Source organism: Ictidomys tridecemlineatus, chromosome 1 (assembly GCF_052094955.1).
Source record: "Ictidomys tridecemlineatus isolate mIctTri1 chromosome 1, mIctTri1.hap1, whole genome shotgun sequence".
Taxonomy (NCBI): domain Eukaryota; kingdom Metazoa; phylum Chordata; class Mammalia; order Rodentia; family Sciuridae; genus Ictidomys; species Ictidomys tridecemlineatus.
In genome coordinates this window covers 164,367,798-164,393,282 of record NC_135477.1, presented here as the reverse complement: position 1 = coordinate 164,393,282, position 25,485 = coordinate 164,367,798, and the positions used below count along the sequence as shown (strand labels likewise).

The 25,485-nt window shown below is 38.7% G+C and overlaps 1 protein-coding gene and 1 pseudogene across 1 annotated transcript; one reads left to right on the top strand and one right to left on the bottom strand.

Annotated features, from left to right (window-relative positions):
- Positions 1-381: 381 nt before the first annotated feature.
- Positions 382-18,816, bottom strand: LOC101965826 (neuromedin-U receptor 2-like). Its single transcript, XM_013358676.3, has 4 exons — positions 17,668-18,816; positions 7,581-7,662; positions 5,186-5,311; positions 382-2,378 (listed from the first exon to the last, which is right to left on the bottom strand). The coding sequence occupies exons 1-4, from the start codon at positions 18,331-18,333 to the stop codon at positions 2,164-2,166; spliced, it is 1,089 nt and encodes a 362-aa protein (XP_013214130.3). The 5' UTR covers positions 18,334-18,816; the 3' UTR covers positions 382-2,163.
- LOC110598146 (mitochondrial nicotinamide adenine dinucleotide transporter SLC25A51-like) lies at positions 13,708-14,770 on the top strand (annotated as a pseudogene).
- Positions 18,817-25,485: the final 6,669 nt, after the last annotated feature.

Below are 25,485 nucleotides of genomic sequence, written 5' to 3'. Positions count from 1 at the left end.
TTCAATTCTTGAGCATTATTATGTTCACCACGGTAAACCATCACTGGAGAATTCTGATTCATAAAGGTTGGGTTGTAATTGGCAAGGAGGATTTAAAAAAAATATTGAATCACTTTGAATATGATTATTATATTGTAAATGATATCAGATACAATACTCCCATTTATCAATGGGATTGTTCATGTAATTTACAGGACATTCAAAAACTAAATGTTAGAACTAGCATGATTCAGCATCAGTAAGTCCATTCATACACCACAGACCAAATGACCAGTTGAAGGCCAAGTATCCCTAAGAGAAACACAACCTTCATCTTTTGGCTCTTAATTGGTTCCATCTGGAATGTTCCTATTGTTCAATACATTGAAATGTGAAACAAACTCACTTGATGACATATTTATTAAACACCTACCATTGTGATACATTGCTAGGATTCCAGTAAGAGACAATAATGAACACAAGATACTTCATGCCTTTTACAAACTAACATTCTTGCCAAGCAATGCTATAGATCACTGAAATACAAAATCAAGTGGAGACAAAGCTTAACAAATGAAGTCAGATACATATTTACCTGAAAAACAAATCAAGCAAGGTCCATGGAAGAAGGTACCATATTAAAGTGAACACTGAGGGACAGGTAGGAGACAAACATATGGAGATAAAGAAGGTATTCTAAGTAGAAGGTGTTTGTTTTAGTCAGCTTTCTCACTGCTGTGATTTCAAGATTCACCAGCACAATTGTAGAGGAGGAAAAGTTCATCTGAGAGCTCATAGTTTCAGAGGTCAACAGAGAGCTCCATTCTTCTGGGCTGGAGGTGAGACAGGACATCAGGAGAGTGTGTTGGAAGGAAGCAGCTAACATCACAGTGATCAGGAAGCAGAGAGACACCACTCACCAGATACAAATATATACCCGAGAGCCACATCCCAATTCCCATCTCCTCTGGCCAGACATGCCCTACCACTTTGGTTAATCCCATCAGGGATTAATTCACTGGTTAGGCTAAAGGCTATGACCCAATCATTTCTCCTCCAAACTTTCTTGCATTGTCTCACACAGGAGCTTTCTGGGGATACTACATCTAAATCATAATAGTATTCTATGTGCCAAAATGAACAGGTTGGGAAATCTATAGGCCACATCCTCATAAGAGTAGAAAATAATCACATTACTTGTGATAGTATAATGGAAGATGAGTCCAGGAAGCCAATTTTTGCCTCTATTATATGAGTGCAGAGCATTATTTAGGTGATGAAGGACTGAGTGTGTTAAAGTCATGAGTTTGGGACCAGTAGATGACTTTTAATTTGTCTGTGTCCCAAGATAATAGACAATACCTCTGTCTGTATATGAAACAAGATGTTAGAAATCCAAGTTTGGACCAAATATAAACATGACTAAGATTTTCTTTGGTAGAGTTTAGATCATTTTCAACCTACCTCCACACCTTCTCTCTCTTCCTATCCCATCCTTTTCTAGATTGAACTTGTGTCTGCTCCCATTGACAGTGATGAGTGGACTCATAATGAGTTGGAGACTGGGGTCCAAGGCTAACTGCTCTAAGGGCATTCCCATGTCATCCAGGGAACTCTTAATCTGAAAGGTTTCAGGACTCTAAGGGGTCAAATTTTTATAGCGGTATGTGAGTCAAATAGATCATGCATAAGGTCTTCTCACCTCATGAAGAGTGGAACAATACTTATGTGTCTTCCTTCCAGGGCCCCTAGCAGCCATTGGCTATAAGCGGCAGCCTGATCAGTGTAGGTGACTTGGGACAAACCAATCCTCACAGTGGAAATTGTTCACTAAGGCCAGCCGTGCTTTGCCAGTCATGTCATCATGAAACCAGAAGAGACATGAGGCACTTAGGATGATGCAAAGATGACTACATATCTGAAAGCTCTTCAGTTTAGACCCAGATCCAGGACTGAGTTTCACAAATGTTAACAAAGTACTAGGTACAGATTCACGAGTTCTCAGAACCATTTTATCTTCCTGTCATCCCATGAGGAGGCACAGATTATAGCCTGACCCTCCCTGCACTGCTGAGACATGGAGGAATGTACCTCAAAGATAAAAGGTGCCTTGTAGAGGTGGCATCTCTGAGAGTCCCTTTCATGGGGATGGGTTCAGAGCTGAGAGTTGCAGATGGATGACTGTCAAGGCAGCTGGGGACCTGTGTCTTCAGTCAGCTTCACAAGGTGGCGATCTGTCAGCAAGATGTTCTGCTGGCCTGCTGGCTTCCGTGAGTGATGCCGGGAGTACCATCTTTTGCAGGAAGGAGAGATCACTTTCTGAAATGATTCCTGAAAGCGGCAAGACAGCAGGCTATAGACGACAGGCTTGACAGCTGAGCTCAGGTAGAAGAAGACACCTGGAATAGGGAAAGACGTGGGGGGAAACAGTGAGAGGCCCATTAAGCTGGAAGCATGAATATTTAACAAAGACCTGGAGTCCCTGGTGTTGGCTCTTTTGGAAGTGATGATATATACAAGACTTTCATTGACAATGCAAAATGCTCTGAACTGATCTACCACCTGTGCACTTAGAAATCAAATATAAAAATTGCAATCCTCAAAAAGTTTAGGCTGGCGCAGGATCTCTCTGTGATAGTAACTTCCTTTGATCCCTAGATAAAAAAAAATGTTCCCATAACATTAATAAAAGATGTTTAAGAATTAGAGAAAAATTGTTTTCTCATTGTAATTTTACTTAAATCTATAATTTGAAGCTGCAAGTGATGGAGGAAGGGTAAATCTGCCAAGGATTAGTCCCTGCTGAGATTCCTGAAAAGCTCTTTTATAAAAAAAATTTTTAGTTGTTGATGGATCTTTATATTATTTATTTATATGTGGTACTGAGAATCAACCTAGTGCCTCACATATGCTAGACCAGTGATCTACCACTGAGCCACAACCCCAGCCCACACTGAAAAGCTCTTTAAAGAATGGTTCTCCCACCTCTTCTCCCTCCCTACCTTTCTTTGATAGCTCTTCCACCTTATTACATCATTGTGTTTATCATTTATTTTGTCCATTAGCACTTTGCACATAACCATTTTCCTGTTTCTTATACTCTCCCTTATTACCATGTCCAGTGTTATGTCTCCTAGGTTTAATGAGTGTAAGAATGGGAATCTTAGAACCTCATATTTTTCATATCTGTCAAAGCAAGAAACTGAAACTGAAACACACTGGCATTTCAGTTTCTTCCAAACTGTGAAGTGAGGAATAAAAATTTAGAGAAGCACCGGCACTTCAATTTTCTCCTAGTTATAAAATGAAGAAAAATTCCAGCCTCGTTCGTTTTCCCTCACTATTGTGAGCACTGTGCTGTGATACCATCCATGGGGGGCTAAGAATATAAAGCAACTCAGAGGTACAGTGGTCAGCACACTCTTTGTTACCTTTGTTAACATGATCCACAGCAGTCAGAGTGCCACATGCCATGTGTACAGGTGGGCAGGGAGGAATACAAAAGGAGATGTTACTATTGACTGTTTGTTCATTCAAGAAATAAATACTAAATAGAATAGACAATATGATTGATGTATGTACATTCCATGTATGTATTATATATCAAAATGCATTCTACTGTCATGTTTGACTAAAAAAATAAATAAAAATTAAAAAAAAGAAATAAATACTAACTGAACCCTTACTAAGTGCCAGGAACTTCAAGGCACAAGTGAATTGTCTAACAACTTTGGATAGTATTGTTAAGATGAAATCCATGGCTAAATTAAATAATTTATGGCACAGTATCTGTTAAGAGCAAACCATAGCTATTAAGTCCTGCTATGGCAGTTTACATAATGGGGTGAACACAGTGAAAGGGATTCATCCATTTGGTGGGTGTGGCTGGGCTTCATCCTGACCTTGAGATGAGTGGGAGATGAGAAAGAAGGTCGTTGGTTGCAATTCTCTGTTTTTAGTAGACAGAACCCTGAGCTTAAAGTTCAGTTATTTGGGGGTGAGTTCTGGGTCTAATATTTACCAGATGAGTGCCTTGGGCAGTCACTTCTTCTAGTAGTAAAGCAGACCAGGGACACCCACTTAGAAGACCCTTACCATAATTACACAGAAGCCCCCACCATATTTGTAACATATGAGTGTCTCTTCTTGTCAGAGGGATTTTTTACAAAGGGTATCAATAAGATATCAGCAAAAATTTGTGCATAGGGCATTGTGGTTTGCATCCCTCTCTTGTTTATAAAGGCTAGATTTGCAGGGGAAAAAAAACTTGTAAAACCTCTGTCTGACTTAGGAATATGGGACAAAGAGTATGACCCCTCCCACTACCATGTAATCATCCCACTGACTATAAATCTAAAAGAATTCCCAGATTTGGGATCCAGAGATTTTTTTTTTAGGCATTAACTTCCTCTGGACTGCTGCAGCTAATAATCCTGCTTCCTGAAAATTCCACAGGTGACCAGCCTCTTCTGCCCTACATTAGCAGAACTAGATTTTTTGACTATAAAATGGTTTACGATAATATCTACTTAACAACTTGTGATTATAGAAAGACAAGTGGCATTTATAGGCTAAAACCTCTGTAATACTCACTGCCTCCCTTCCTATCATCAGAGCCTGGTGTCTAGAGCAAAAGCTATTAGCGTTTACAGCCAAGGAGACTCTGGCATGAAGGCAGCCAGGGGCTCCAGCTCACTCAGCGCATTGAAGTGGAATTGGGGTGCTAAGCCAGGTGCTCTGACTTGGTGACTTTTCACCAATATTTCTTTCATCTTCTGATGGTAGTATCCCGGACAAGGAGAGTTACAGTCACCTACAAGCAGATCTTGATGCCCATGAACACCTTTTGGCTGCTTTCATGAGGCCATAGGAGATGATAGGGACATGGTGTTCACTAAATAAGAACAAATCTGATCCCATGGCCCTTGGAGGGAAAACCAAAGAAAGCACTCTGGACTATTTTCCTGCTGCAATCCTCACACTTAGAGTCCAGGTATTTCATGAGGCAGCCTTGAAATCAGACGGCTGTTTCTTTGGACCAGCAACACGTCTAGTCAATCTTTGCCTAAAACTGAAACCAAGTGTCTTCACTCCAGGAGGAAAGATCCCCATGATAGTTTGCTCTACTCTAGCAGGCGAGCAAGCTGTAGGAAAATCTGCAGTTGCCCAGGCTCTTGTCACACAGGCAAAATAGCTAAAGCTTTACCTGACACCACATGGAGGAGGTTGAACACAGCAGCCAGGGACTTGGTCCACTCCTCCACGAAGCTGAAGAAGAGGCGATGAATGTGGATTGGGGCCCAACAGATGGCAAATGCTAAGAACAAGACAACTGAAACAGAGAATAAATGCTAGAGGAAAAATCAGTGCAGACAAGGATAGGTACAGGCTGCTCACCAAGTCATCCATTCCTTCTAGCAGCTTTTCTCTCCGCCTGGGTTAACCCACAGTCCTTACAAGCAAGCTAGATCCCATGGAGCCCTTCATGGAAAATTCAAATGTAAGAGCTCAGTGTGTAGAATCTAAGAACGGTTTTCTACATGGTTAGACAAGTTTTCACAAAATGTTTTCTTTAGAATATTTAGCATAGATCTGAATTATTTTTGAAAGTACTTTATTGTGGAAAATCAAGTTTACTGAAAAGATTATTGAAGTCACGAAATAAATGGTTAGGATCCAGCAGTTAGAGTTCTCTAAAACTGTTAATAACAAACTATTAAATGTATGTATGCATTCATCTTGTTACTCGAGAAACAGAAGTTTCTCTGAATTTGATCATATAAAATTCAGTGAGTGGGGAAGGAGAAAGAAAAAATAACTCCAAGCATAATATCACTTTATATGTATCTTTTGATTGGGAGGGATGGGTCTATTATATTAAAAATTGCTAGAGCACAGAATTTCTTCCAATTTCTTATTTTTGGTGCTCAAAACATTGAGTAACACTGCTGTAGTTTTTCTTCTGAGCATTTAAACTCCATGAAGATAGATATGTGTTTTTAATCTTATAATGTTTGGAAGATGTTCCTTTGCTATGACATGCTACTTGAGGTTTATCCCTAAATAATCTAATGGGCTGGGGGAGAGGTCAGAGTATAGATAAACCATTAGCAAGGAGTTGGTAATTTCTAGAGCTGAGTGATGGCACATGGCATTGATTTTATAGTGTCTGTACTTGTGAGCACTTTTGAAGTTGTCATAGTGGATAGCATGTGTATTTCCTGCTAGCATGAAACCCACTCCAAGTAAGTCATCTGCCTGTGCTGTGGTTTCAGGGATATGGAAGCTCCTGAGCTTACCCCCCAAGGAGTTCTCAGTCTGCTTCATTCTGACTGTAACTCCCCTTATCTAAACTTTTAATTCCAACAGAAATCGAAGCTCTCTTAGAGAAAAGACATTATATTATATTTTGTTATTGTGACTTTTCTTGTGATGCAAGTCTTTTTGTGGGTAGGTTATGATCAAAAAGGAGAGAAAAAAATGAAGATTAGATTTGTTGCCAGCAAAAGTCATGTACCAATAGGAGCTAAAACATCCCCAATAAAATAATTATGAGCATCAAAAGACCAACATCAATGACTTTGCGGGGATTTTTTTAGTCAAATGTCACATTACCACATGTGTTCTGTATGCATATTTACCTTGAGGATTCATTTCTTTTGAATATTCACTTTTAATTTGGAAAGTACATGATAAATCTCTCCCTTGTCGGAAAATCTCATGAACTAGTATTGGACTAGATTGATGAAATAAATATATATTTTGATAATATTATTTTTGGAGAGTCTGGATTAGTACGTGGGGGATTTTTTTTAACATTTTATCTATACAAAAGTATACTTTTTGATAGGAAGTTACAGATTGTCTTCATGGAAAGACTAATTAGAGGTGTTCCTGGCCTGATGTTCCTAATCGGGAGTCCATGCGTGAGCATGTGTGTCCATGTATGAGCATCAGGGGGTCATGATCCCCAGAAATGGACTATAAAATATTTTGTGCCTATTCATTTAAATGTGTTTTGGTTGCAGAATCCACTGCTTTATCATATTTTTAAAGAAAGTCATAACACAAATCCGTCAAAAGCTGCCTGCTGAGTTTGCAGACAGGAAATGGTGCTGGAAGTCTGAGATTGAATGTGACCTCCCACACAGGTCAGGGAGGGTCCTCCAGTGAATACAATGTAGCATGTAGTTCTAAGGATTCCAAACTAAAAAAGGAAACTAGATAGACAAGTACCAGAAATTTGAATTGGCCACGGAAACAGACTATGATGCTAGGCACAGCAGCATATGCCCATAATCCCCCCTGACTCAAGAAGCTCAGGCAGGAGGATACAAGTTCAAGGACAGACTCAGCAACTAAGAGAGGCAATGTCTTGGAATAAATTTTAAAAGGAAAGAGCTGGGGATGTAGCTCAGTCGCAAAATGCCCCTGGGTTCGATCCCCCCCTACCACAGGTCGGGGTGTGGATCAGGGGAGACTGGGACGTTTCAGGGAAATTTAGAGCCTGACCCAGGCAGCACTGGTCAGAAACAAATGCAAGTCCATTGCTCTTGCAAACAAACAAACAAAAAAAAATAAAACATAAAGTGAGGACTTACAGAGCATCTTGTATCTTTTTCTGGTGGGTCTATGGATAACTCCAGTCACTTTATCTGCCTCAAGGAATTTATTTTTCTTCAGCTGAAAGGGAAATGGAGAGAGATGGTAAGAACAGGAAACATTTTTTTTAAGATATGAAAAGTATAATTCTAATGCTAATTTTGAAAATGAAATAAATCAGATTTAGAGGAATGTAAGAACATGTTAGAAGTTTAACAGTAAGTTGGAAGCAGAATTTGATCCAGGTCACTGAACTTGACTTGATACATGCAACTTTGTAGTTTGCCAGAATGTATAGTGGATTCTCTCATGGCAATACAACCAGTTTTTATTACAATTTGATAGAGTACTAGTTCTGTGGTATATCAATAAGTGTTTCCTAAAAAATGTTAGCATTTTTTTAACTTCAGAATTTATCTAGGCCTTTCCATTCACTCATTCCTTTATTCACTTTTAGATGTATATTAGAGTGAAGTCCCTCTGCAGGTGGGAGCCAGGCAGTAGAAAACAAAACCAGGAACTCTTCCTGCCTCATGTAGGTTATAAGTCCCATGGTGGGTCTTCCAGAACCTTTGATATGCTCATGAGCATTAGGATTCTTCAAGGGGGAATGGGGTACCATCCCTCCCCACTTTCCAAACCCACTTCTTCCATTTCATCCCAGCCAAAGGAAGAAGAGTTTGACTAAATGCCTTCCCCAAATCCTCATCAGGGAATTGCCTGGAACCATACTGACAAGATAATTTGCTGTTTTCTTGATTTTAAATAAATGCATGTTTTTCTGAGTTTAGGTGTTAAAATATATTCATCCTATTGGACTGGACCTCTGAATATTTCAGATATCAATACTGCCTGAACATCAAACTTTCCTGCCCAGTTCAAGTTCCACCTATTCCTGGAAGACTTTGGTGTCTACATTATCTCATTGTGCTCTCTCCTTCCTCTTGACTCCCATAGAACTAAAGATCTTTATTATTGATCTAGTTGTGATTTTTTTCTTTCTAATTTATGTTTATTTTGATTTGTGGGGATATTCAGCCAGAAAATGGGAATTTTTAAGGATCCATGATAAAATATAGTCAAATGTATGGAAATTAATATAGTATATACTTACCTATTGATTCTCTAGAATTTATTTTACCAGTAGCATCCTAATTTTCTTGTAGTAGTTTACTCCTTCCCCATAACCAGTCATTAGTTTGGATGAGAATGAACCCAACTCTGGCTCCAGGAATTGTCCTTAAGTTACTGAGGCACACATACTGTCTTAGTCTATAGTCACAGTGATTTGATAACTGGGTCCAGCAACCTTTCACATATTTGCTTATATTCTGGAAATGGAAATTTGATTTCTATTGGGACTGCAGGAGACAGCCTTTCTTCTCTGCATGTAAGGTCTGAAATTCCATCAGCTACCTTTTATTTGTCAGAGAAGAGAGTTTGGAGCCACCAGTGGGCTGCTGTGTGGAGATGAAATTTAAAAGCAGTACAATAGAAAGAAGAGTGAAGAAAGAGAAACAAGGCAGGCCCTCCATGTTTTGTGTTTTACTGGATTAATTTTTGCCAGGGGCCAGATCTACATACTGACTTTTCAGATCTCTGGCTCCTTTGTCTTTTGCAAGACTGAGAAGAGGGTTCCCTCATGGCAAAACAACAGTCCTAACTGAGTGAATAAGGCCATCCAGTGGAAGAAAATTTCCAATTATCCTATATTATCTCATGACTAAATTAGGATTAGTCTGACTTATAACTAGATTGATTCAAATTCAAGGCAAATAAGTAGTCAGTGTGATCCTGTGCACTAATGGAACATGGCTGTAATAGGCTAGATAGCATTTCAAGGGTATTTAAAATGAGATGAGACCTGGAACAGTGGGTCACTCAAAATTGCCTCTACGGTTCAATAAATTGATATTCTGTCTCCCTAATAAATATATAAACTACTGGAAGTCGGTAGTTCTCATGACACCACGGGCCTAAGTATCCACCTGGATGGTTAACAAGCCTGGCCATCTATCTCAGGATGGGGCAAGGGTTCTATGCATGTGCCTATGTTTTTGTAAAGTAAGGGATTGAAAATGCTGAGATGGGACGATTTGGAGTCCCCTAGAACTTGAAACAAGGGAATCACTGTGCAGTGGTTTAGGAATAAAAGAGGAAACTGAAGGTGTGGTAGGATGTTTTTAATGCACACTCTTCCAGTGTTATTTAATAGTGTATCTCAGTGCCTGGAATTTGACACTCAGCAAATGATATCTAATGGCTATTATTGTGATTCTGGTTGTTGTTCCAAGCCCACTCAAAACACATAATGAAAACTGAATTTCTTTTAAATATAATTATTTATTTACATAAGTGTGACTTTGGTGTGGATTAGTGAGTTCCTTCTAGAAATTCTTTCTCCTGCTATCACTCATGGAAAATCAGTACTGTCCTGATGCAAACCAGCAGTTAGATGCACTAAGAAAAATAAGTTCAGGGTTAAAGGAGCACAGCAGACTACGTCCTTCAGCAGTGCATGGTCCATTAAGTCTTTTAATTATTTCTTGCTCTTAAAAATTCTAGCTGTTATGAGATAGTTATTTCATAATTAATAATGACAAAATAATGAAGTCTATTAGTCACTTCTTGGCTGAGTTTAACAGTTCTCAGTGGAAATATCTCTACCCCAAGAGATAAATTTCCTAAATATCAAGCAAACAGTTCACATGGCTCTTTTATGATCAGGCTCCCTGTGCAAGTTGCTTTGCACTGAAAGAAAAACGCCTGTTGTTATTTTGCATCTTCCTTAGAAGACAGCGACATGAGTCACTAACTGGAGGGAAAATGAAAATTAAAGTTTTATATATGTTATAAATTTTTTCAGAGTATTTGAGTGGTTTACATAATAGAATAAAATTTGCCTGACCAACGTTACATGCTCTTTTTATTATTGAGTAATTTCATTTACTGTCAGATGTAGAACAAAGCAGGTATTCAACCATTAATTGCTTCTACCCTCTCCCAAAGTTTTATTTCAAAACTTGGGTAGCACAAAGAGGAGTAAAAACTATGGTCACTATAAAGGAAGTTCAGGAGCTTTCCATCCTTCCCCACCCCCAGCTTTAGAGCATCCAAGTGACAGGGGAGTTCATGGGCCCGATTATCATTCAGTTTGGTCTTTTATCCTGTTCAGTTTTTTTACAGTGATTGAAATCATCCCACCAGATGTTTGCTTGCAGAGTTTATAGGGATTTCATTTCAGAACACCAAGATATAATAGATTTTGTGTAACTATCTCTACAATCTTAATGCAATCTATTTATCAAAAATTTACTTGTGTGTGTCTCTCTCTGTGTGTATATATGAGCATGTCTGTGTGTGTATGAGCACAACCCTTTCTGGCACGGTTGGATTGTGCTGCAGTCCACACCTGCATCTTTTCAGTGCTAACACTAAAGTGGCTAAACTTTGAATCACAAGGATGAGGTCAGCCTTACCACACCCCCTCCTACATGGGAAGGGACTTGCCCTGGCATCATCTGATTTCTGTATCCATAACATGCTGCCCTGGGAGAGGGCCCTGTGGAGGATCAAGCCCTGGGATGAGGAGTCATCGCTGAGCCTTCTTCCTCCCTGGACCTGTCATGTCATCAGTTCTGGGTTTGCTGTCGTGGGACCCAAAGTCACACTTTTAGACTTGCCAATAGCGTTAATAACTTTAAATATCTTTAGGATTGCTTGAATCTCTTTAAATATCATAGGTCAAATTATTCTTGTGAATTTGCTAAACTCTTACATCCTCTCATGATTAGGAACCTAAAACTGCCTGGGATGATGGAGATTTTTGTGAGGGGCATCCTGTGGAATCAGATGGTTCTGAGGATATATGTGTATGTGCTACTTAATGGGAATAGAAGAACTAATAGTATCAGTAGCAACCACATAATGAGGGCTTACTCTACCCCAGGTATCTCTGTTTGCATTACCTTTATTTTGCAGTAATTGTACAGAGTAGATCTTATTCTCATTATATTAACCAGGAAACAGAGTCTTAGAGGGGTTGAGTCAATGGCAGAGTCAAGGAACTGTTATGTGTCAAGACTGAATTGGGATTCAGAACTGTTTGATCATAAACTATGCATTTTTTCCTACTACTCGAATAAAAATAATTAATTTTTTCAGACAATGAACTCTGAACAACAAAAAATATTGTCTGTGCTTAGAATTACCAATGGTAGCTCTTATAAGTAGCAATAGTAACAGCCAAAACAAAAACTCAATTACTGAGCACCTTTAAAATACCAGAAACTTTGGGTTCATTATCTGCAAAAGTCATAATAATTATTATATCATAATAATTTTATTTAAAGGTTATTTTCATTCCTGTTTTACAAACAAGGAGACTGAGGCCTAGAATGGCTAAAGATTTGCTCCAGTAGATAACTGGTAGTTGATGGAGTTGAGTTTTAGACCCAGGTCTACAGTATCCAGGTTCTAAATCTCAACCATTTCTCACTGATGAAAACTGGCTAACGTGTCCCCAAATTTAGTGGTTTTAACCAATAATGCTTGAAAAAAATGATCCCACATTCCTAACTGGGGAGTCAAGTAATGAACCTCTGTGGAATGTAAGAGAAGGGGTGCATATCTCTGAGTGTGCTTTCTTCCCAGCTTGAAAAGTGCCTTAGAAGGAAGAAATGACTGTATTTAAAAGAAGTTCTGAGTCACTGAGATGGGAAACCTCTCCCACAATTAAATCAGCCTGCCTCTGGAGGCAGGGAAGGAATGAAGCAAATTAGATTTTTCCAACAGTTCTCAGAGGGCATGCACCCAACTTCTGTAGTTTATAGGACAAGTCAAGCTTTGATTTGGGGCAGAATGACCCCTTGTAGAGAGGACCAGCTGACTAGATTGTTTCAGCTTTCAGTTGTGTTTCAATGTGGTAGATCTCGGGAGTCAAAGTCTCAGCATTTAGTTTTTTATGTAGAACTTATTGATATTAATTGGATTGGTTTTTGAAGTTTTTTTTTAATGTAGATCAAAAAAACCTTTCTAATGTTTGAAAAGTACAGAACTTGAAGCCCAGGAAAACAGAAGTCCTTTAGCCTCATCCATTCACTGAGCTTATGGTTCAGTTTGGGAGAAATAAATTAAGGAAACTATCAATATAGAATTACTAATTGCAATAAAGAAAAATCACTAGGGGCTCTGAGCACCTATAGACCTGGAGAGCTTCCTTGAGTAACTGTGACTGAGTATGACTTAGATGATAGCTAAGACTCTTTTTAACTCTTAGTGGACAGCAGGGATATCTTAGGCAACAGGTACAAGATCCCAGCACAGCAGAGCTGACTTCCCAAGCTTCTAGAACACAGATATTACACTTGTTTCTAGAAAGAATTTCTGAGCAAGTGGGTCCTTTCCTGTTGTCCTCTGGTACCTGGGTTAGTAACTTCTCATCCATCCTTCCAGAGAATAGGATGTCATAAGTTGCATTACACTCAGAAACCAAACCTGGTACAATGAATCAAAATGCATTCTGCTGTCATATATACCTAATTAAAATAAATCATTGAATTAATTAAAAAAAAATTTAAAGAGTGATGTACAGCATGATGCTATCTATATAAAATTGTTGACTTGCGCTACCAGTCCAAAAATGTATATAAAGAAATTTAGAAGGATATGTTCTAAAAATTAATATTCTTATATGCATGGGGTAAAATTCTTGACAATTTTATTTTCTTCTTTGAATATATGTGTTGTTTAAAGCTTTTACAATAAACATGTACGATAATTTAAAAAAGAAACAAACAAAGAAAGAAAACCTGGGTGGTTTCTAACCTGTTCTCTGTCACTCAGCTCCTGAGTTAAAAAGAAAAAATAGCTAAGAGGCCCAGGCCTGAGCTCACAGTCTCATTCATCATTGTCCTGTTGACACTGGGCATGGGACCTGGCACCCACACCATGGAAATTGTTATCAAAAGTTACCCCAGAAGACAGTCCCTGACCAGTAACAGTAGAAGAAAATGGGAAAGATGCCAAAAAGCTGGCACCCCACCACAACAACCGGTTCAGCTGGTATTCCAGGTGCAAAGCCAAGGCCAGTCAATCATGAGGGTTCAAAGAAACATAAAAAACAACATGATGTTGCCCGAAGTTCATGAAAAAAAAGGCCACCAATCTTCAAAACAAGATATAATGTCTCACAAATGTTGGTGACATGAAGCATTAACTTTTGTGGCTGTTGCATAGCTTTCAACAATGTAACAACCACATTTCTCATTAAAAGATACCTTTTCAGTAGCAGCTGTATGGAATCAAAACCCACCATGACAGTGGCTTTGGAGGCTGAGGAAGAAGGATCCCAAGTTCAAAGTCACCCTTAGCCTCAAAAAACAAAACAAAACAAAAACAAAAACAAAAACAAAAAAAACCCACCCATGATTCTGTGCTTCAGTTGAAGGAGGGTAGATTTTGAAACTTGTACCATGGGATCTGTTCCCTCATTGATGCAGAAAGTAACTATAGTGGTACTCACGTTTGGTCTATATGAAGACTCATCTTGCCTTTTCCAAAAGCACCTCACTGCCCCAGAGTTTGCAATTCAAGACATGACAATGACAGGGACAATAGAGTCCTTTTCACTCCTTTTCAGTCATAAGAGAAATCCTCTCCTAGAACTTATCAATATCATTTTCTCCAACACCAAACACTTATCTGGGGTCAATTTGGGGAAAATATTGAATCTGAACAGACACATGTCAAAACATTTCAAGACCACAAGCATCATGACAGATTCATAAACACTTAGGCTTTCAGGGTATTGAAATGCCCTGGAATTGGAATGGATTATCTTGGCTTGGTGCCCATTCATCTTTGTAATGGATTCAGCAAGGACCTTTGCTTTGATTTTTAAGGTCCCATTAAGGATCATCTGCCTACTGCAATGACTCACAGTGCTCAAATGGTCCATGATGTTATCTGTGAATGTCTGTTGGGCGCCATGCTGTGATTGTTGTTTTTTTCATTAATGTTGTGAAAACTCACATACAGTCTCAAACTGGTGCATTTTTAGTCTTTTCCAAAGGTGTTCAAACCAATCTGTCTAGAATTGGACAGGACAATGACAAGGCTTTTCAGAGGTTCCCATCTGAATTACCATCAGTCTCTCATCTCTTGGGTACTACTTATGAGCTCTTGTTAAAAGTTATATGAAAAACTTCATTAGGGAAATGCCACTTATCAACTTAAAAAGACCTAAGAATAAAGTTTTCTCTTGTTCCTTGTTGGTGCAAACCAAGATGTTGTCCTTAATTCTAGGCTGCAAATAATGAGCAAAGCTACTTTCCTTAGGCCTCAACAACAAACATTAAAAATTTTCAGTAGAAAAATCCAAGTCTTTATTCTTGTTATTTTTGTTGTTTCTATCATGATCCAAGAGCTTTAGGCTAATTGCCTAGTATAGGCTGTCTATATGATGGTTTTTTACAGGGTAACCTAATAGCAAAGTTATATTTTTTCCCCAGAATAGCCTATAAGTCTTTTGTATTGAAACATAAATGATTGTGACCAACTACAGAAAATACTCTAGGGCCCTGGAACTTCTTGGGTTGACTTTGTTACCCTGTCTCTTGCTTCTCTGCTCTCAGTAGTCTTCACTGAACTCAGGTATATACATGCCAGGACAAAGGAGTAGAACAGAGAAGAAAACCAGCTTATTAGATATAGGCATTTCATGGTGAATTGTTGATGATAGTAATTATCCCAAGAGGTACTTAATTTCAAAACTACCCAGACTTTTTTTTAGACATGGTAGAATCAAGTAGCTAATTACTTGATTTTCCCATTTTTGCTTTCTAGCTTAGAAATGTTTCTATTTAATTCTGAATGTGATCTTAAGCCCTGGGAGGATATAATGAATTATTTACAACATAATTTAAATCATAATTCCATAGAGATTGTCCCCTTTAATCTGTTTGTTTAATTATTGGTGCCAACTTAGCAGAGAAATTGGGAATTTTTTTCCCACTTGAATAGTAATACATCATATTCAAGCATCCTGTTTTTTTGAAACTATTTTTTAAACATAAACACTTCCACAAACTTAAGAAAAAACATCAGTGACTTTATGACAATGAAACAAAGGTGACAGTTAGGTAAACATGTGTCTGTTCAGATTTCAATATTTCCCCCAAATTGATCCCAGATAAGTATTTGGTGTTGGAGAAGATGATATTGGTAAGTTCTAGGTGAGGATTTTTCTTATGACTGAGGATGTCTGAACATTTGTAGGTGTCTCTTCCTCTGAGATGCACAAGGCATTCTAAGACAAGGCTGGGAGTTGCTCTGGGGTGACATATCACCAGGAGAATGAAGAGCTACCCTCCAGGAGGAAACTGACACAGTGCTCTGTGTGATTAGGTATACGCCAGTGCTCAAAGGTCCGTGACACTGAAAATTTGTTCTTCTTTACATAGACCTTGATGTTCATCTTAGGGAAAACATGTCTTCAAAAAGGTTCACCTGTGGAATGCTCCATTTTGACAATTCTCTTTCTCAGAGTTGGACTCAGATGGGAGTATGTTAATTGTCACATAGAGTCAGAGTCATCTTAAAGCATAGGATGGACGTAACTATTTTGTTTTCTTTCCATTCATATCACACATGGCTCCCCCTCCCTCCCTAAAGGAATCACAGACCTCTAGCGTTAGATGGGGCCTTAGATGTGACCTGATGTGGCCTTTTTATTTTATGAATGGAAAAATCATTCAAGGAGAATATTCGGCTTCCCTAAAAGCATATTCTATGTCAGCTGAGGTCCTGGGAGTATAAATCACTTCAAAGCTGTCACACAAGCTACCTTCTTACACGGGTGTAAAACTGTCACAGTCAAGACTTGTACCTCCATACATCTGGGGACAGAATATACCAGGAATTATATGGACTCAATCCTACCCTTGTCAAAAAAACTCAGCTTAATATAGTCCTAGAAATGGAAATTAAAAAGTGAAGGAAAGAAAGAATGAAGGAATTAGTTTCATGACACAAGAATAGGAAAGAAACATCTAATGACAGGAGATTTTGTAAATTAAGTAATATTTGCCTTAATTCCAGATGTCTCTTATTCACATTTTCTTTTTATTGTATCTCATGTGGTCTGTTTATCTCCCCACCTCTCAAACTCCACCTGATTAAGAGGAGAGCAGGTTGATCTTATTAAAGAGAAATTATATATATATATATATATATATATATATATATATATATATATATATATATATACACACACACATATATACATATATACATATATATCTGTGTGTATGTGTATATATATCTGTGTGTGTGTATATATGTGTGTGTATATATGTGTGTGTGTATATATGTGTGTGTATATATATGTGTGTGTGTGTGTATATGTGTGTGTATATATGTGTGTGTGTATGTGTGTGTATATATGTGTGTGAGTGTATTTGTATGTGTGTATATATATGTGTGTGTGTGTATATTTATATTTGTTATTTCAACCACATGGTCAAAGCAACCACAAGGAAGTATTTGATTTTATGTCTCAGACTAAATAGTAGTTATCTATATTTCATGGTATACTCAGACCAAGTTCATAAAGAGGTCAATGTCAACACAGGCAGTAGATAGGAAAGAGACAGTAGGGTGTGGAAGAGTCCCTCGGTGTTTGTACCAAGCCCAGATGGCCTGATGCACTTATCTAAAGTGAGGCCCCACCTCAAACCTCTGGAAGCTGATTTCCCTGTGGGTGAGGTGTGCCTATTGGGACCCATAGTAAGTTTCCCAGCCAATTATTATTAAAAAAAAAAAAAAGAAAAAAAAACTTAGATATGAGAACAAGTATAGAGGGAAGAATGATAGCAAACTGTTAGCTACTGGAAACAGTATGTGGTTGTAGGTTTGTTACTTAGCTTTGGGCAAGGCCTTTAACTTTTTATTTTCCATCTGAACTCATCCTATTTTCCTCTCTGCTCCCTTCCAGTTCTGACGTTCTCAAATTGTTAAGTTTGTCTCTGAACTTTGAGGCAGTGAAAATGAAGCAATGCTGCCAAGCCCGTTATCCTGGGTACTCACCCTGAGCCCCATCAGGTAGTAGAGGACACTGATGAGCGTCATGGGGAGGACGTAGAAGAGGAAGGAGGTGACCTGGATGAAGACGTTGTAGATCCACGTGGGCTTGATGACTGTACAGGTGGCAGAGCCAGGAACCCAGGTCTCACTGGGGATGTGGGGGACCCTAATGCCATAGATGATGGTGCTGAGCACGGAGAAGATGAGGGAGAAGCCCCAGATAAGGCCAAGGATGCTGCGTGCCCTCCGGCAGGTGCTTTTCTGTTGGGCGCGAAAGGGGTGGAGGATGCCCAGGTAGCGCTCCACGCTGACCGCAGTGATGCTGAGGACCGAGGCGGAACACACAGTCTCAAAGAGAGCTGTTTTGAAGTAGCAGCCTGGGTGCCGGAGCAGGAAGGGAGAGTAGCTCCACATCTCGTAGACTTCCAGGGGCATTCCCAGGAGCAGGACCAGGAGGTCACAGACAGCCAAGCTGAACAGGTAGTAGTTTTTGGGTGTCTTCATGGCCTGGTCCCGAAGAATCAGCAGGCACACCAGAAGATTGCCCACCACCCCCACCACAAAAACCAGTACATACACCACTGCGAGAGGGAGAAAGAAGTGGCTGTGCCAAGGCCCGCAGAGGCAGCCCTCGGAACTGTTGAATGAGGCATTTTCAAGTTTTCCCATCACTGACAGTAAAATCAAAGATCCCAGCGTTCCCTAGTGTGAGGCTCAGTCCAAAGCAGAGCCAGATAAGAGAGAGAACGCAATCTAGAGCGCACAGACTTGGTGAAGGAGGCTGGGAGAGAGGAGCCCTGTGGTCTCCAGCTGGGGCTGCTCAGGCTGCAGAGCTCTGTGCAAGAGCCCTGGAGACAGAGCCCCGCCCACCCAGCACAGGCTGCTGGCTGCAGAGCTCCTGGAAAATGCTGGACTACAGGATGTGCTGGTTTCCTGCGCTGGGAGCAGGGAGGAGGGAGATAGCTTTTTGTGAATGGGAAACAGCTGGGAATGGAGCGCACACAGTCTATGACTCTGGAACAAATAAGCAGTGGGCAGTTCCAGCAAAGCAGTTTACCAAGTTTTGGGAAATACTGATGAGTGTCATGGGAAAGATGTGATTTGGGTGGAAATCAAATGCAAGTTGTGCAGTGATGAGTAGCACAGTACAAATCACCCGTGATCCTTGTCACCTGTGAAACATGACAAAATGGAGCACCCATAAGTTTGTCAAATTATCTTTTCCCTTGCAGATTCAGGGCTCTCCAGAAAACATGATCAATGTGACATACAGATATAGAAATAGAGGAAAATAAGGAAATATCTTCAAACTCCCAGTCTTATTTCCTTATTTGCATCACTAATTTTATTTTGTTCAACAAATAACTCTTGAGAATTCACTGTGTGCCAAGCTACATTTTGAGCTTTGTGAAAACATCAGTGAACAGGAAATGCAAGATCTCTACCCTGCTGATACATTAGGGAATTCTGAAAATACAAGTGAATTAATAAGCGAATACGATTTCAGATATTAACTGACAATTATTTATCAGGGAAAAACAAGTTTAGTGCAATATCACACTTTGGGCTGAGGTCAAAAGGATGAAAAATGAATCAATTTGAAATTGGGTATTATAGTAACTCCAGCATTGCTCTTTGTGCTCAGGATTGCTTGGTCTATTCTGGGTCTTTTCCATATAAAATTTAGGACTTTTTTCTTTAGTTCTGTGAAGAATGTCATTAGTAGTTTGATCCAAATAACATCAAATCTGTACGTGACTTTTTTTTTTTTTTTTTTTTGGTGCTAGGGATTAGAACCCAGGGCCTTGTGCATATGGGGCAAGCACTCTACTAACTGAGCTATATCCCCAGCCTCCCGTGGGTCACTTCTTAAAGAGGACATTTTAGTATTAATTCTGGATTGTCCATGAACATGCAATTCTTTTCATACTAAGTATCTACATCTGTTTCTTTTCTCAGCATTCTGTAATTTCCTTGTACAGATGTTTTACATTAGATAGACACATTCCTAGGATTTTTTTAAGCTATTGTGAATGGAATTATTTTCCTAATTTCTTAGTGGATTCATTGTTGGTATATAGAAAAGTGATTCTTGTGTGTTGTTTGTTTCTACTCATGCTGATTAGTTCATTTATCAGATCTATATTCTTCCAGGGGAATCTCTAGTCTTCCAAGTACAAGATCATATCACCTACAAATAGGCTTCCTTTGATTTCTTCCATTCTTATTTATATCCCTTTAATTTTATTCTCTTGACTAAATACTTTGCTAAAAAGCAAGTACTATACCAGGCATGGTGACTCATGCCTATAATCCCAGCAGTACAGGAGGCAGGAGGATCACAAATTCTAGGCCAGCCTCAGCAACTTAGCAATGCTTGGAGCAATTTAGAGAGATTCTGTCTCAAAATAAAAAATAAAAAGTGCTGAGGATGTTGCTCAGGGGTTAAGCCCTAGGGGTTAAATTCCCATTTCAGGGGGAAAAAGAAAGAAATTCAAGCACTATATTGGAATGGTAAAAGTGAACATCCTTCTCCTGTTAGAGAACATGATTTTAGTTTTTCCCAAATTATACTACAGAGCTATAGTAACCAAGACAGAATGGCCCTGGCATAAAAACAGGCACAAATGTCAGAGGAACAGAATACAAGATGTAATGATGAACCCTCACAGTTACAGTCACCAGATTCTGTGATGAATGTGCCAAAAACACACATTGGAGAAAAGGTAATCCCTGTAAAAATGGTACCGGGGAAACTGGATCACCATATGTAGAGGAATGAAACTAGACTCCCATCTCTCAGCCTGTACAAAAGTCTACTCTAAATGCATCAAAGACTCGGGTATAGGACCCGAGAGTGTGCAACTTGGAGAAGATGACATAGAGGAAACACTCCAACGTACAGGTCGAGGCAACAGCTTCCTGAATAGGAATCTTATATCTCAGGAAGTAAGAATCAATAAATGGAATTCTATCAAATTAAAAAACTTTTCCATAGCAAAGGAAACAGCAGTGTGAAGAACAGGCTACAAAAATAAGAGAAAATCTTTCCAACTACTCTACTAAGGGAGAAGTTATAGTCCAATTGTGTGGAAAAACTCAACATCAAGTAAACAAATGACCCATTCACAAAATGGGCACATGAACTAGACAGAAGCTTCTCCAAAAAAGTGCAAATGGCCAACAAATATATAAATATTTTTATAATATTTCAACATCTTTAGCCATCAGGGAATGCAGATCAAAAACCACCTTGAAATTCCGTCTCTCTGTAGTTCAAATGACAATCAGTAAGAATACAACAATAAATATTGGACAGGATGTGGGGGAAAGGAACTTTAAAACACTGTTAGATGGAATGTGCAACCACTATGGAAATCAGTTTGGATATTTCTCACAAAACAAAACTGGCAATATCATGTAATTCAGCTATACCACTGCTTGATATTTATCCAAAATAATAAAAGTTAGCATGGTTTGGAAATGCATGCATGCCCATGTGTATAGCAATGTAATTCACCAAAGCCAAGTTAAGTAATCAGCCTAAGTGTTCATCAACAAATGAATGAATAAATGTTTGATATTCATACACAAGAGACTTTCATTCAGTCCTGAAAGACAAGATTGTCATTTGCATAAAAATATATAAAACCAGAAATCATGTTAAACAAAGAAAGCCAGACTCAAAGACAAGTGTGGCATTTTTTTTTTATCATACATGGACGTTAGGGACTGAAACTCATTAAATTATAAATATACCCCAATGATACCCCACTTTTTGTGTAACTAATATGCACCAATTAAAAAGTCAACCATAAAACCTAAAGTAGTATATTCCTAGTAAAAGGAATAACAAGTGCAAAGGACCTGAGGCAGAAAGGAGCCATGTATCAGATATACCAAGAAAACCTGGATAACTAGAACTTCATGACTGGTCAGGAGATTCTGAATGATTAGACTGAAGGGATTGGCAGAGATCAGATCAGGTACTTTCATATACCATGATAAAGAGCTTGAATATAATTTAAACTAGAGGAAATTTGGATCTGATTCAAGCTGCAGGAAGAATTTCTTGGAAGTTTAGAGCATAATTAAGGAAGGTGAGACCAATAAGAGATGGTAGTGGCTTAGATTATTATGCTAGCTATGAAGTTGAGAGAGATCTTTGGATTCAGGGATATTTTAGCAAGGAACAATACCTTGCCTGATTAGTAAGAATAAATCAGCATATTAAAGTGCCTCATATTCAAGAGATGCTTACTGAATGTTCTTTTTTCCCCTTTTATTTGCTAAGTCAGGTGATGAAACCTAAAGACCAAAGAGCTAAAATGACTTATCTAAGTATAATATGTGAAAATGAGATGGTTGACACTACAGTAATGATTTTCTCCCTATCTCAGTAATTTAAAATGAGACTTGTTTTTCAGTCACACTGCAAATCAATCACGTGTCTGCTGGGGGCATCCATGCTGGATTATACTCACTCAGAGCCCAGGCTGCTTAAGTGGTCACTTGCTGATTCTTGCTACAGAGGGAAAGCAGCTTTAGAGGCCTCAGACAATTACATGCTTCAGACCAAAGGATAGGAACATGTACAGGTTTTGCTTATTCTACAGACTGAGGCTGGTCATATGTATCAACTCAACAACAACAGGGGCAGGAGGTGCTGTCCTATCATGTGCACAGAAATCAGAGAGAGGGCCAGATGTAGTGGTGCATGCCTCTAACCCTAGCAACTGGGGAGGCTGAGGCAGGAGGATCACAAGTCTAAGACCAGCATCAGTAACTTAGAGAGATCCTGTCTCTCAAAATAATAAAAAAAAGGCTGGGGATATAGCACAGTGGTTAAGCATCCTGGATTCAATCCCTGGTTTAAAAAGGAAAGAAAGAAGAAAAAGAAAAGAAATCAGAGATAAGAAAATCTGTTGAATAGCAGTAAGTGACTGCAGACATAGAGCAGCCACTGCAGACCCAGACCTGAAGCCCTCATGCAAATAAGTTTGATGCTGAAATCACTACTAACAACCTTGAATGCATTTCAACAACAGGGGAAAAGTTCAATTTTACAGATGTTTATAGCTCAATGAGATTTTGCATCTCAATTTTTTTCCAAATTATATGAGATGTTAATTTTGTTTCTACCTCCTGGTCCAATCTGTTAGTGTGAATATTTTAAAGGGCAAAAACTGTGTCATATCTGCCTTTTACATTGAAATGACCTTGAGTTTTCAATTTTTTTTTATTGTACACAATTGCAATACAACTTTTCATTTCTCTGGTTGTACACAATGTAGTGTCACACCATATATGCAGTCATACATGTACCTAGGTTAATGATGTCTATCCATCTCATTCCACCAGTTTTCCTGCCCACATACCCCCTCTCCTCCATCCCCTTTGCCCTATCAAAGCTCCTCCATTTTCCCCATGCCCCCCTGCCCCATTATGGATAAGCATCCACTTATAAGAGAGAACTTTTGGCCTTTGGTTTCTTGGAATTGGCTTACTTCGCTTGGCATGATAGTCTTCAACTCCATCCATTTACCTACAAATGCCATAATTTTATTCTCTTTTAATGTTGAGTAATATTCCATTGTGTATATATACACCACAGTTTCTTTATTCATTCATCTATTGATGGACATGTAGGCTGGTTCCATAGTTTATTTATTGTGAATTGAGCTGCTACAAACATTGACATGACTGTGTCCCTATAGTATGCTGATTTTAAGTCCTTTGGGTATAGACTGAGGAGAGGGATAGCTGGGTCAAATGGTGGTTCCATCCAAGTTTTCCAAGAAATCTCCAAACTGCTTTCCCTACTGGTTGTACCAATTTGCCATCACACCAGCTATGTATGACTGTGCCTTTTCCCCCACATCCTTGCCAACATTTATTGTTGTTTGTATTCTCAATGACTGCCATTCTGACCTGACATGAGATGAAATCTTAGTTTTGATTTGCATTTCAATTACTAGAGATGTTGAATATTTTTTTCAGATATTTGTTGTCTGATTGTATGTCTTCTGAAAAGTGTCTGTTCAGCACTTTGGCCCATTTGTTGATTGAGTTGTTTGGGTTTTTTTTTTTTTTTGGTGTTTTTTGACTTCTTTATGTACCTTGGATATAGTGTTCTATCTGATGTTCTTGTGGCAAAAATTTGCTCCCAAAATGTAGGCTCTCTCTTTACCTCATTGACTGTTTCTTTTGCTGAGAAGAAGCTTTTTAGTTTGAATCCATCCCATTTATTAATTCTTGATTTTATTTCTTGCACTTTAGGAGTATAGTTAAGGAGGTTGGGGCCTAATCCAACTCGATGAAGAATGGGGCCTACTTTTTCCTCTATCAGGCGCAGGGTCTCTGGTTTAATTCCTAGGTCCTTGATCCACTTGGAGTTGAGTTTTGTGCATGGTGAGGTACAGGCGTTTAGTTTCATTTAGGTGCATATGGATTTCCATCTTCAATGTCTGTAGTAATTAGAGAAACCAGTAGTAGCACTTTCGGGTAACATAAATGTGGACATATTATTCTCTCACTCTCATCTTTCTGAAGGATTCCTCCATAATTTTTGCCTTTAATACTGGTCTAGGCAATGGGCCTTTACTCAATATATGGATCATAAATAAAGGGTCACTGTACCAACTACATTCTCTAGAAAGCAATCATATTTAAATCTATAACAAGGAAAGCCAGTAGAAAGCTATAGGAAAATGTTTACTATATAGATACTAGTGATTTGAACATACAACTGAATCCTGTGAATAGAAACTTCATTCCAAGGCCTAGAGTTCTCAGTCTTCAATCTGGCATCCTCTCTCCTGAAGCTGTCTTGCTGTATTCTTGGTTTGATTTATTGTGCTATACCCTGGGCTGTGGTGATCAATCCATGTGCCCTCTCATTAACCCAATTTTCTTTCCTGTGATCTGCAATAAAACCATAATTAACACCACTTCCTTGGCTCTGTGTTATAGGCTCTGCATATCTGCCTCTAGTTAATAGGAACAAAACAGTACTTAATCCACTCTGGCCATGGTACTGCCATGATAAGGAAAAGCCTACTCTCCATATTTTTAGCAACTATAATATTAACCTTTATAGAAAACTAAATTTGCCTTTGCATAGAAAGATAACATCCACTGTGCTTGTTTTCAACTTGCAGCCTGGTTTTCACCAAGCAATCACAAAGCATCTACTATATGCATAGAACTGGAATTGAAAAGAACAGACTGAAAAAAATAACAGAGGAGACTTTTTGTGTGTGAAGTGAAAGGGAAATAAGGTATCGCACATCATTCAATCACATTCTTTTGTCCCAAAGCTTAAATAAAGTGATATTTTTTTCCTGGAAAATTTCTATATGGCAATAAACATTTTGTCATCTACCTAAACAAATCATTTACTTAAGTAAACCCCCTTCTTGGTAACTTATCCCTTTCTTGAATGTGCATCAATTTCCACACTATGCTGTCTTGCTCATACAACCCCACCTGGGTCACCAGGTGAACATAAATACCTGAGTGAACTCAGCATATACATGGAACAGGATCAGCTTAGTCCAATAAAACTTCTATACATGAAAAAATAATCATGGTAGTTTTAAGGTGCTAAAGTCTTTTTAATTTTTTTTTATTTGTTTTAGTTCTACATGACAGTAGAATGCATTTATGCACTTTGATATATCATACAGGGATGGGATATGATTTCTCATTTTTCTGAGTGTACATGTTGCAGAATCATATAGGTTATGTAGTCACATATATACATACAGTAATAATGTCTGTTTCATAATTAGTTTTGAGGTGGTAAGAGATATTTTAGAA

Bases quoted from the DNA above. Each gene is read 5' to 3' on its own strand.
- LOC101965826 (XM_013358676.3), bottom strand. From the start codon at position 18,333: ATGGGAAAACTTGAAAATGCCTCATTCAACAGTTCCGAGGGCTGCCTC. The intron at 7,663-17,667 runs GTGAGTACCCAG...TTTCCCTTTCAG, and splicing joins ACTACCTGATGGGGCTCAGG to CTGAAGAAAAATAAATTCCT. The intron at 2,379-5,185 runs GTAAAGCTTTAG...TCCCTATTCCAG, and splicing joins CCTCCTCCATGTGGTGTCAG to GTGTCTTCTTCTACCTGAGC.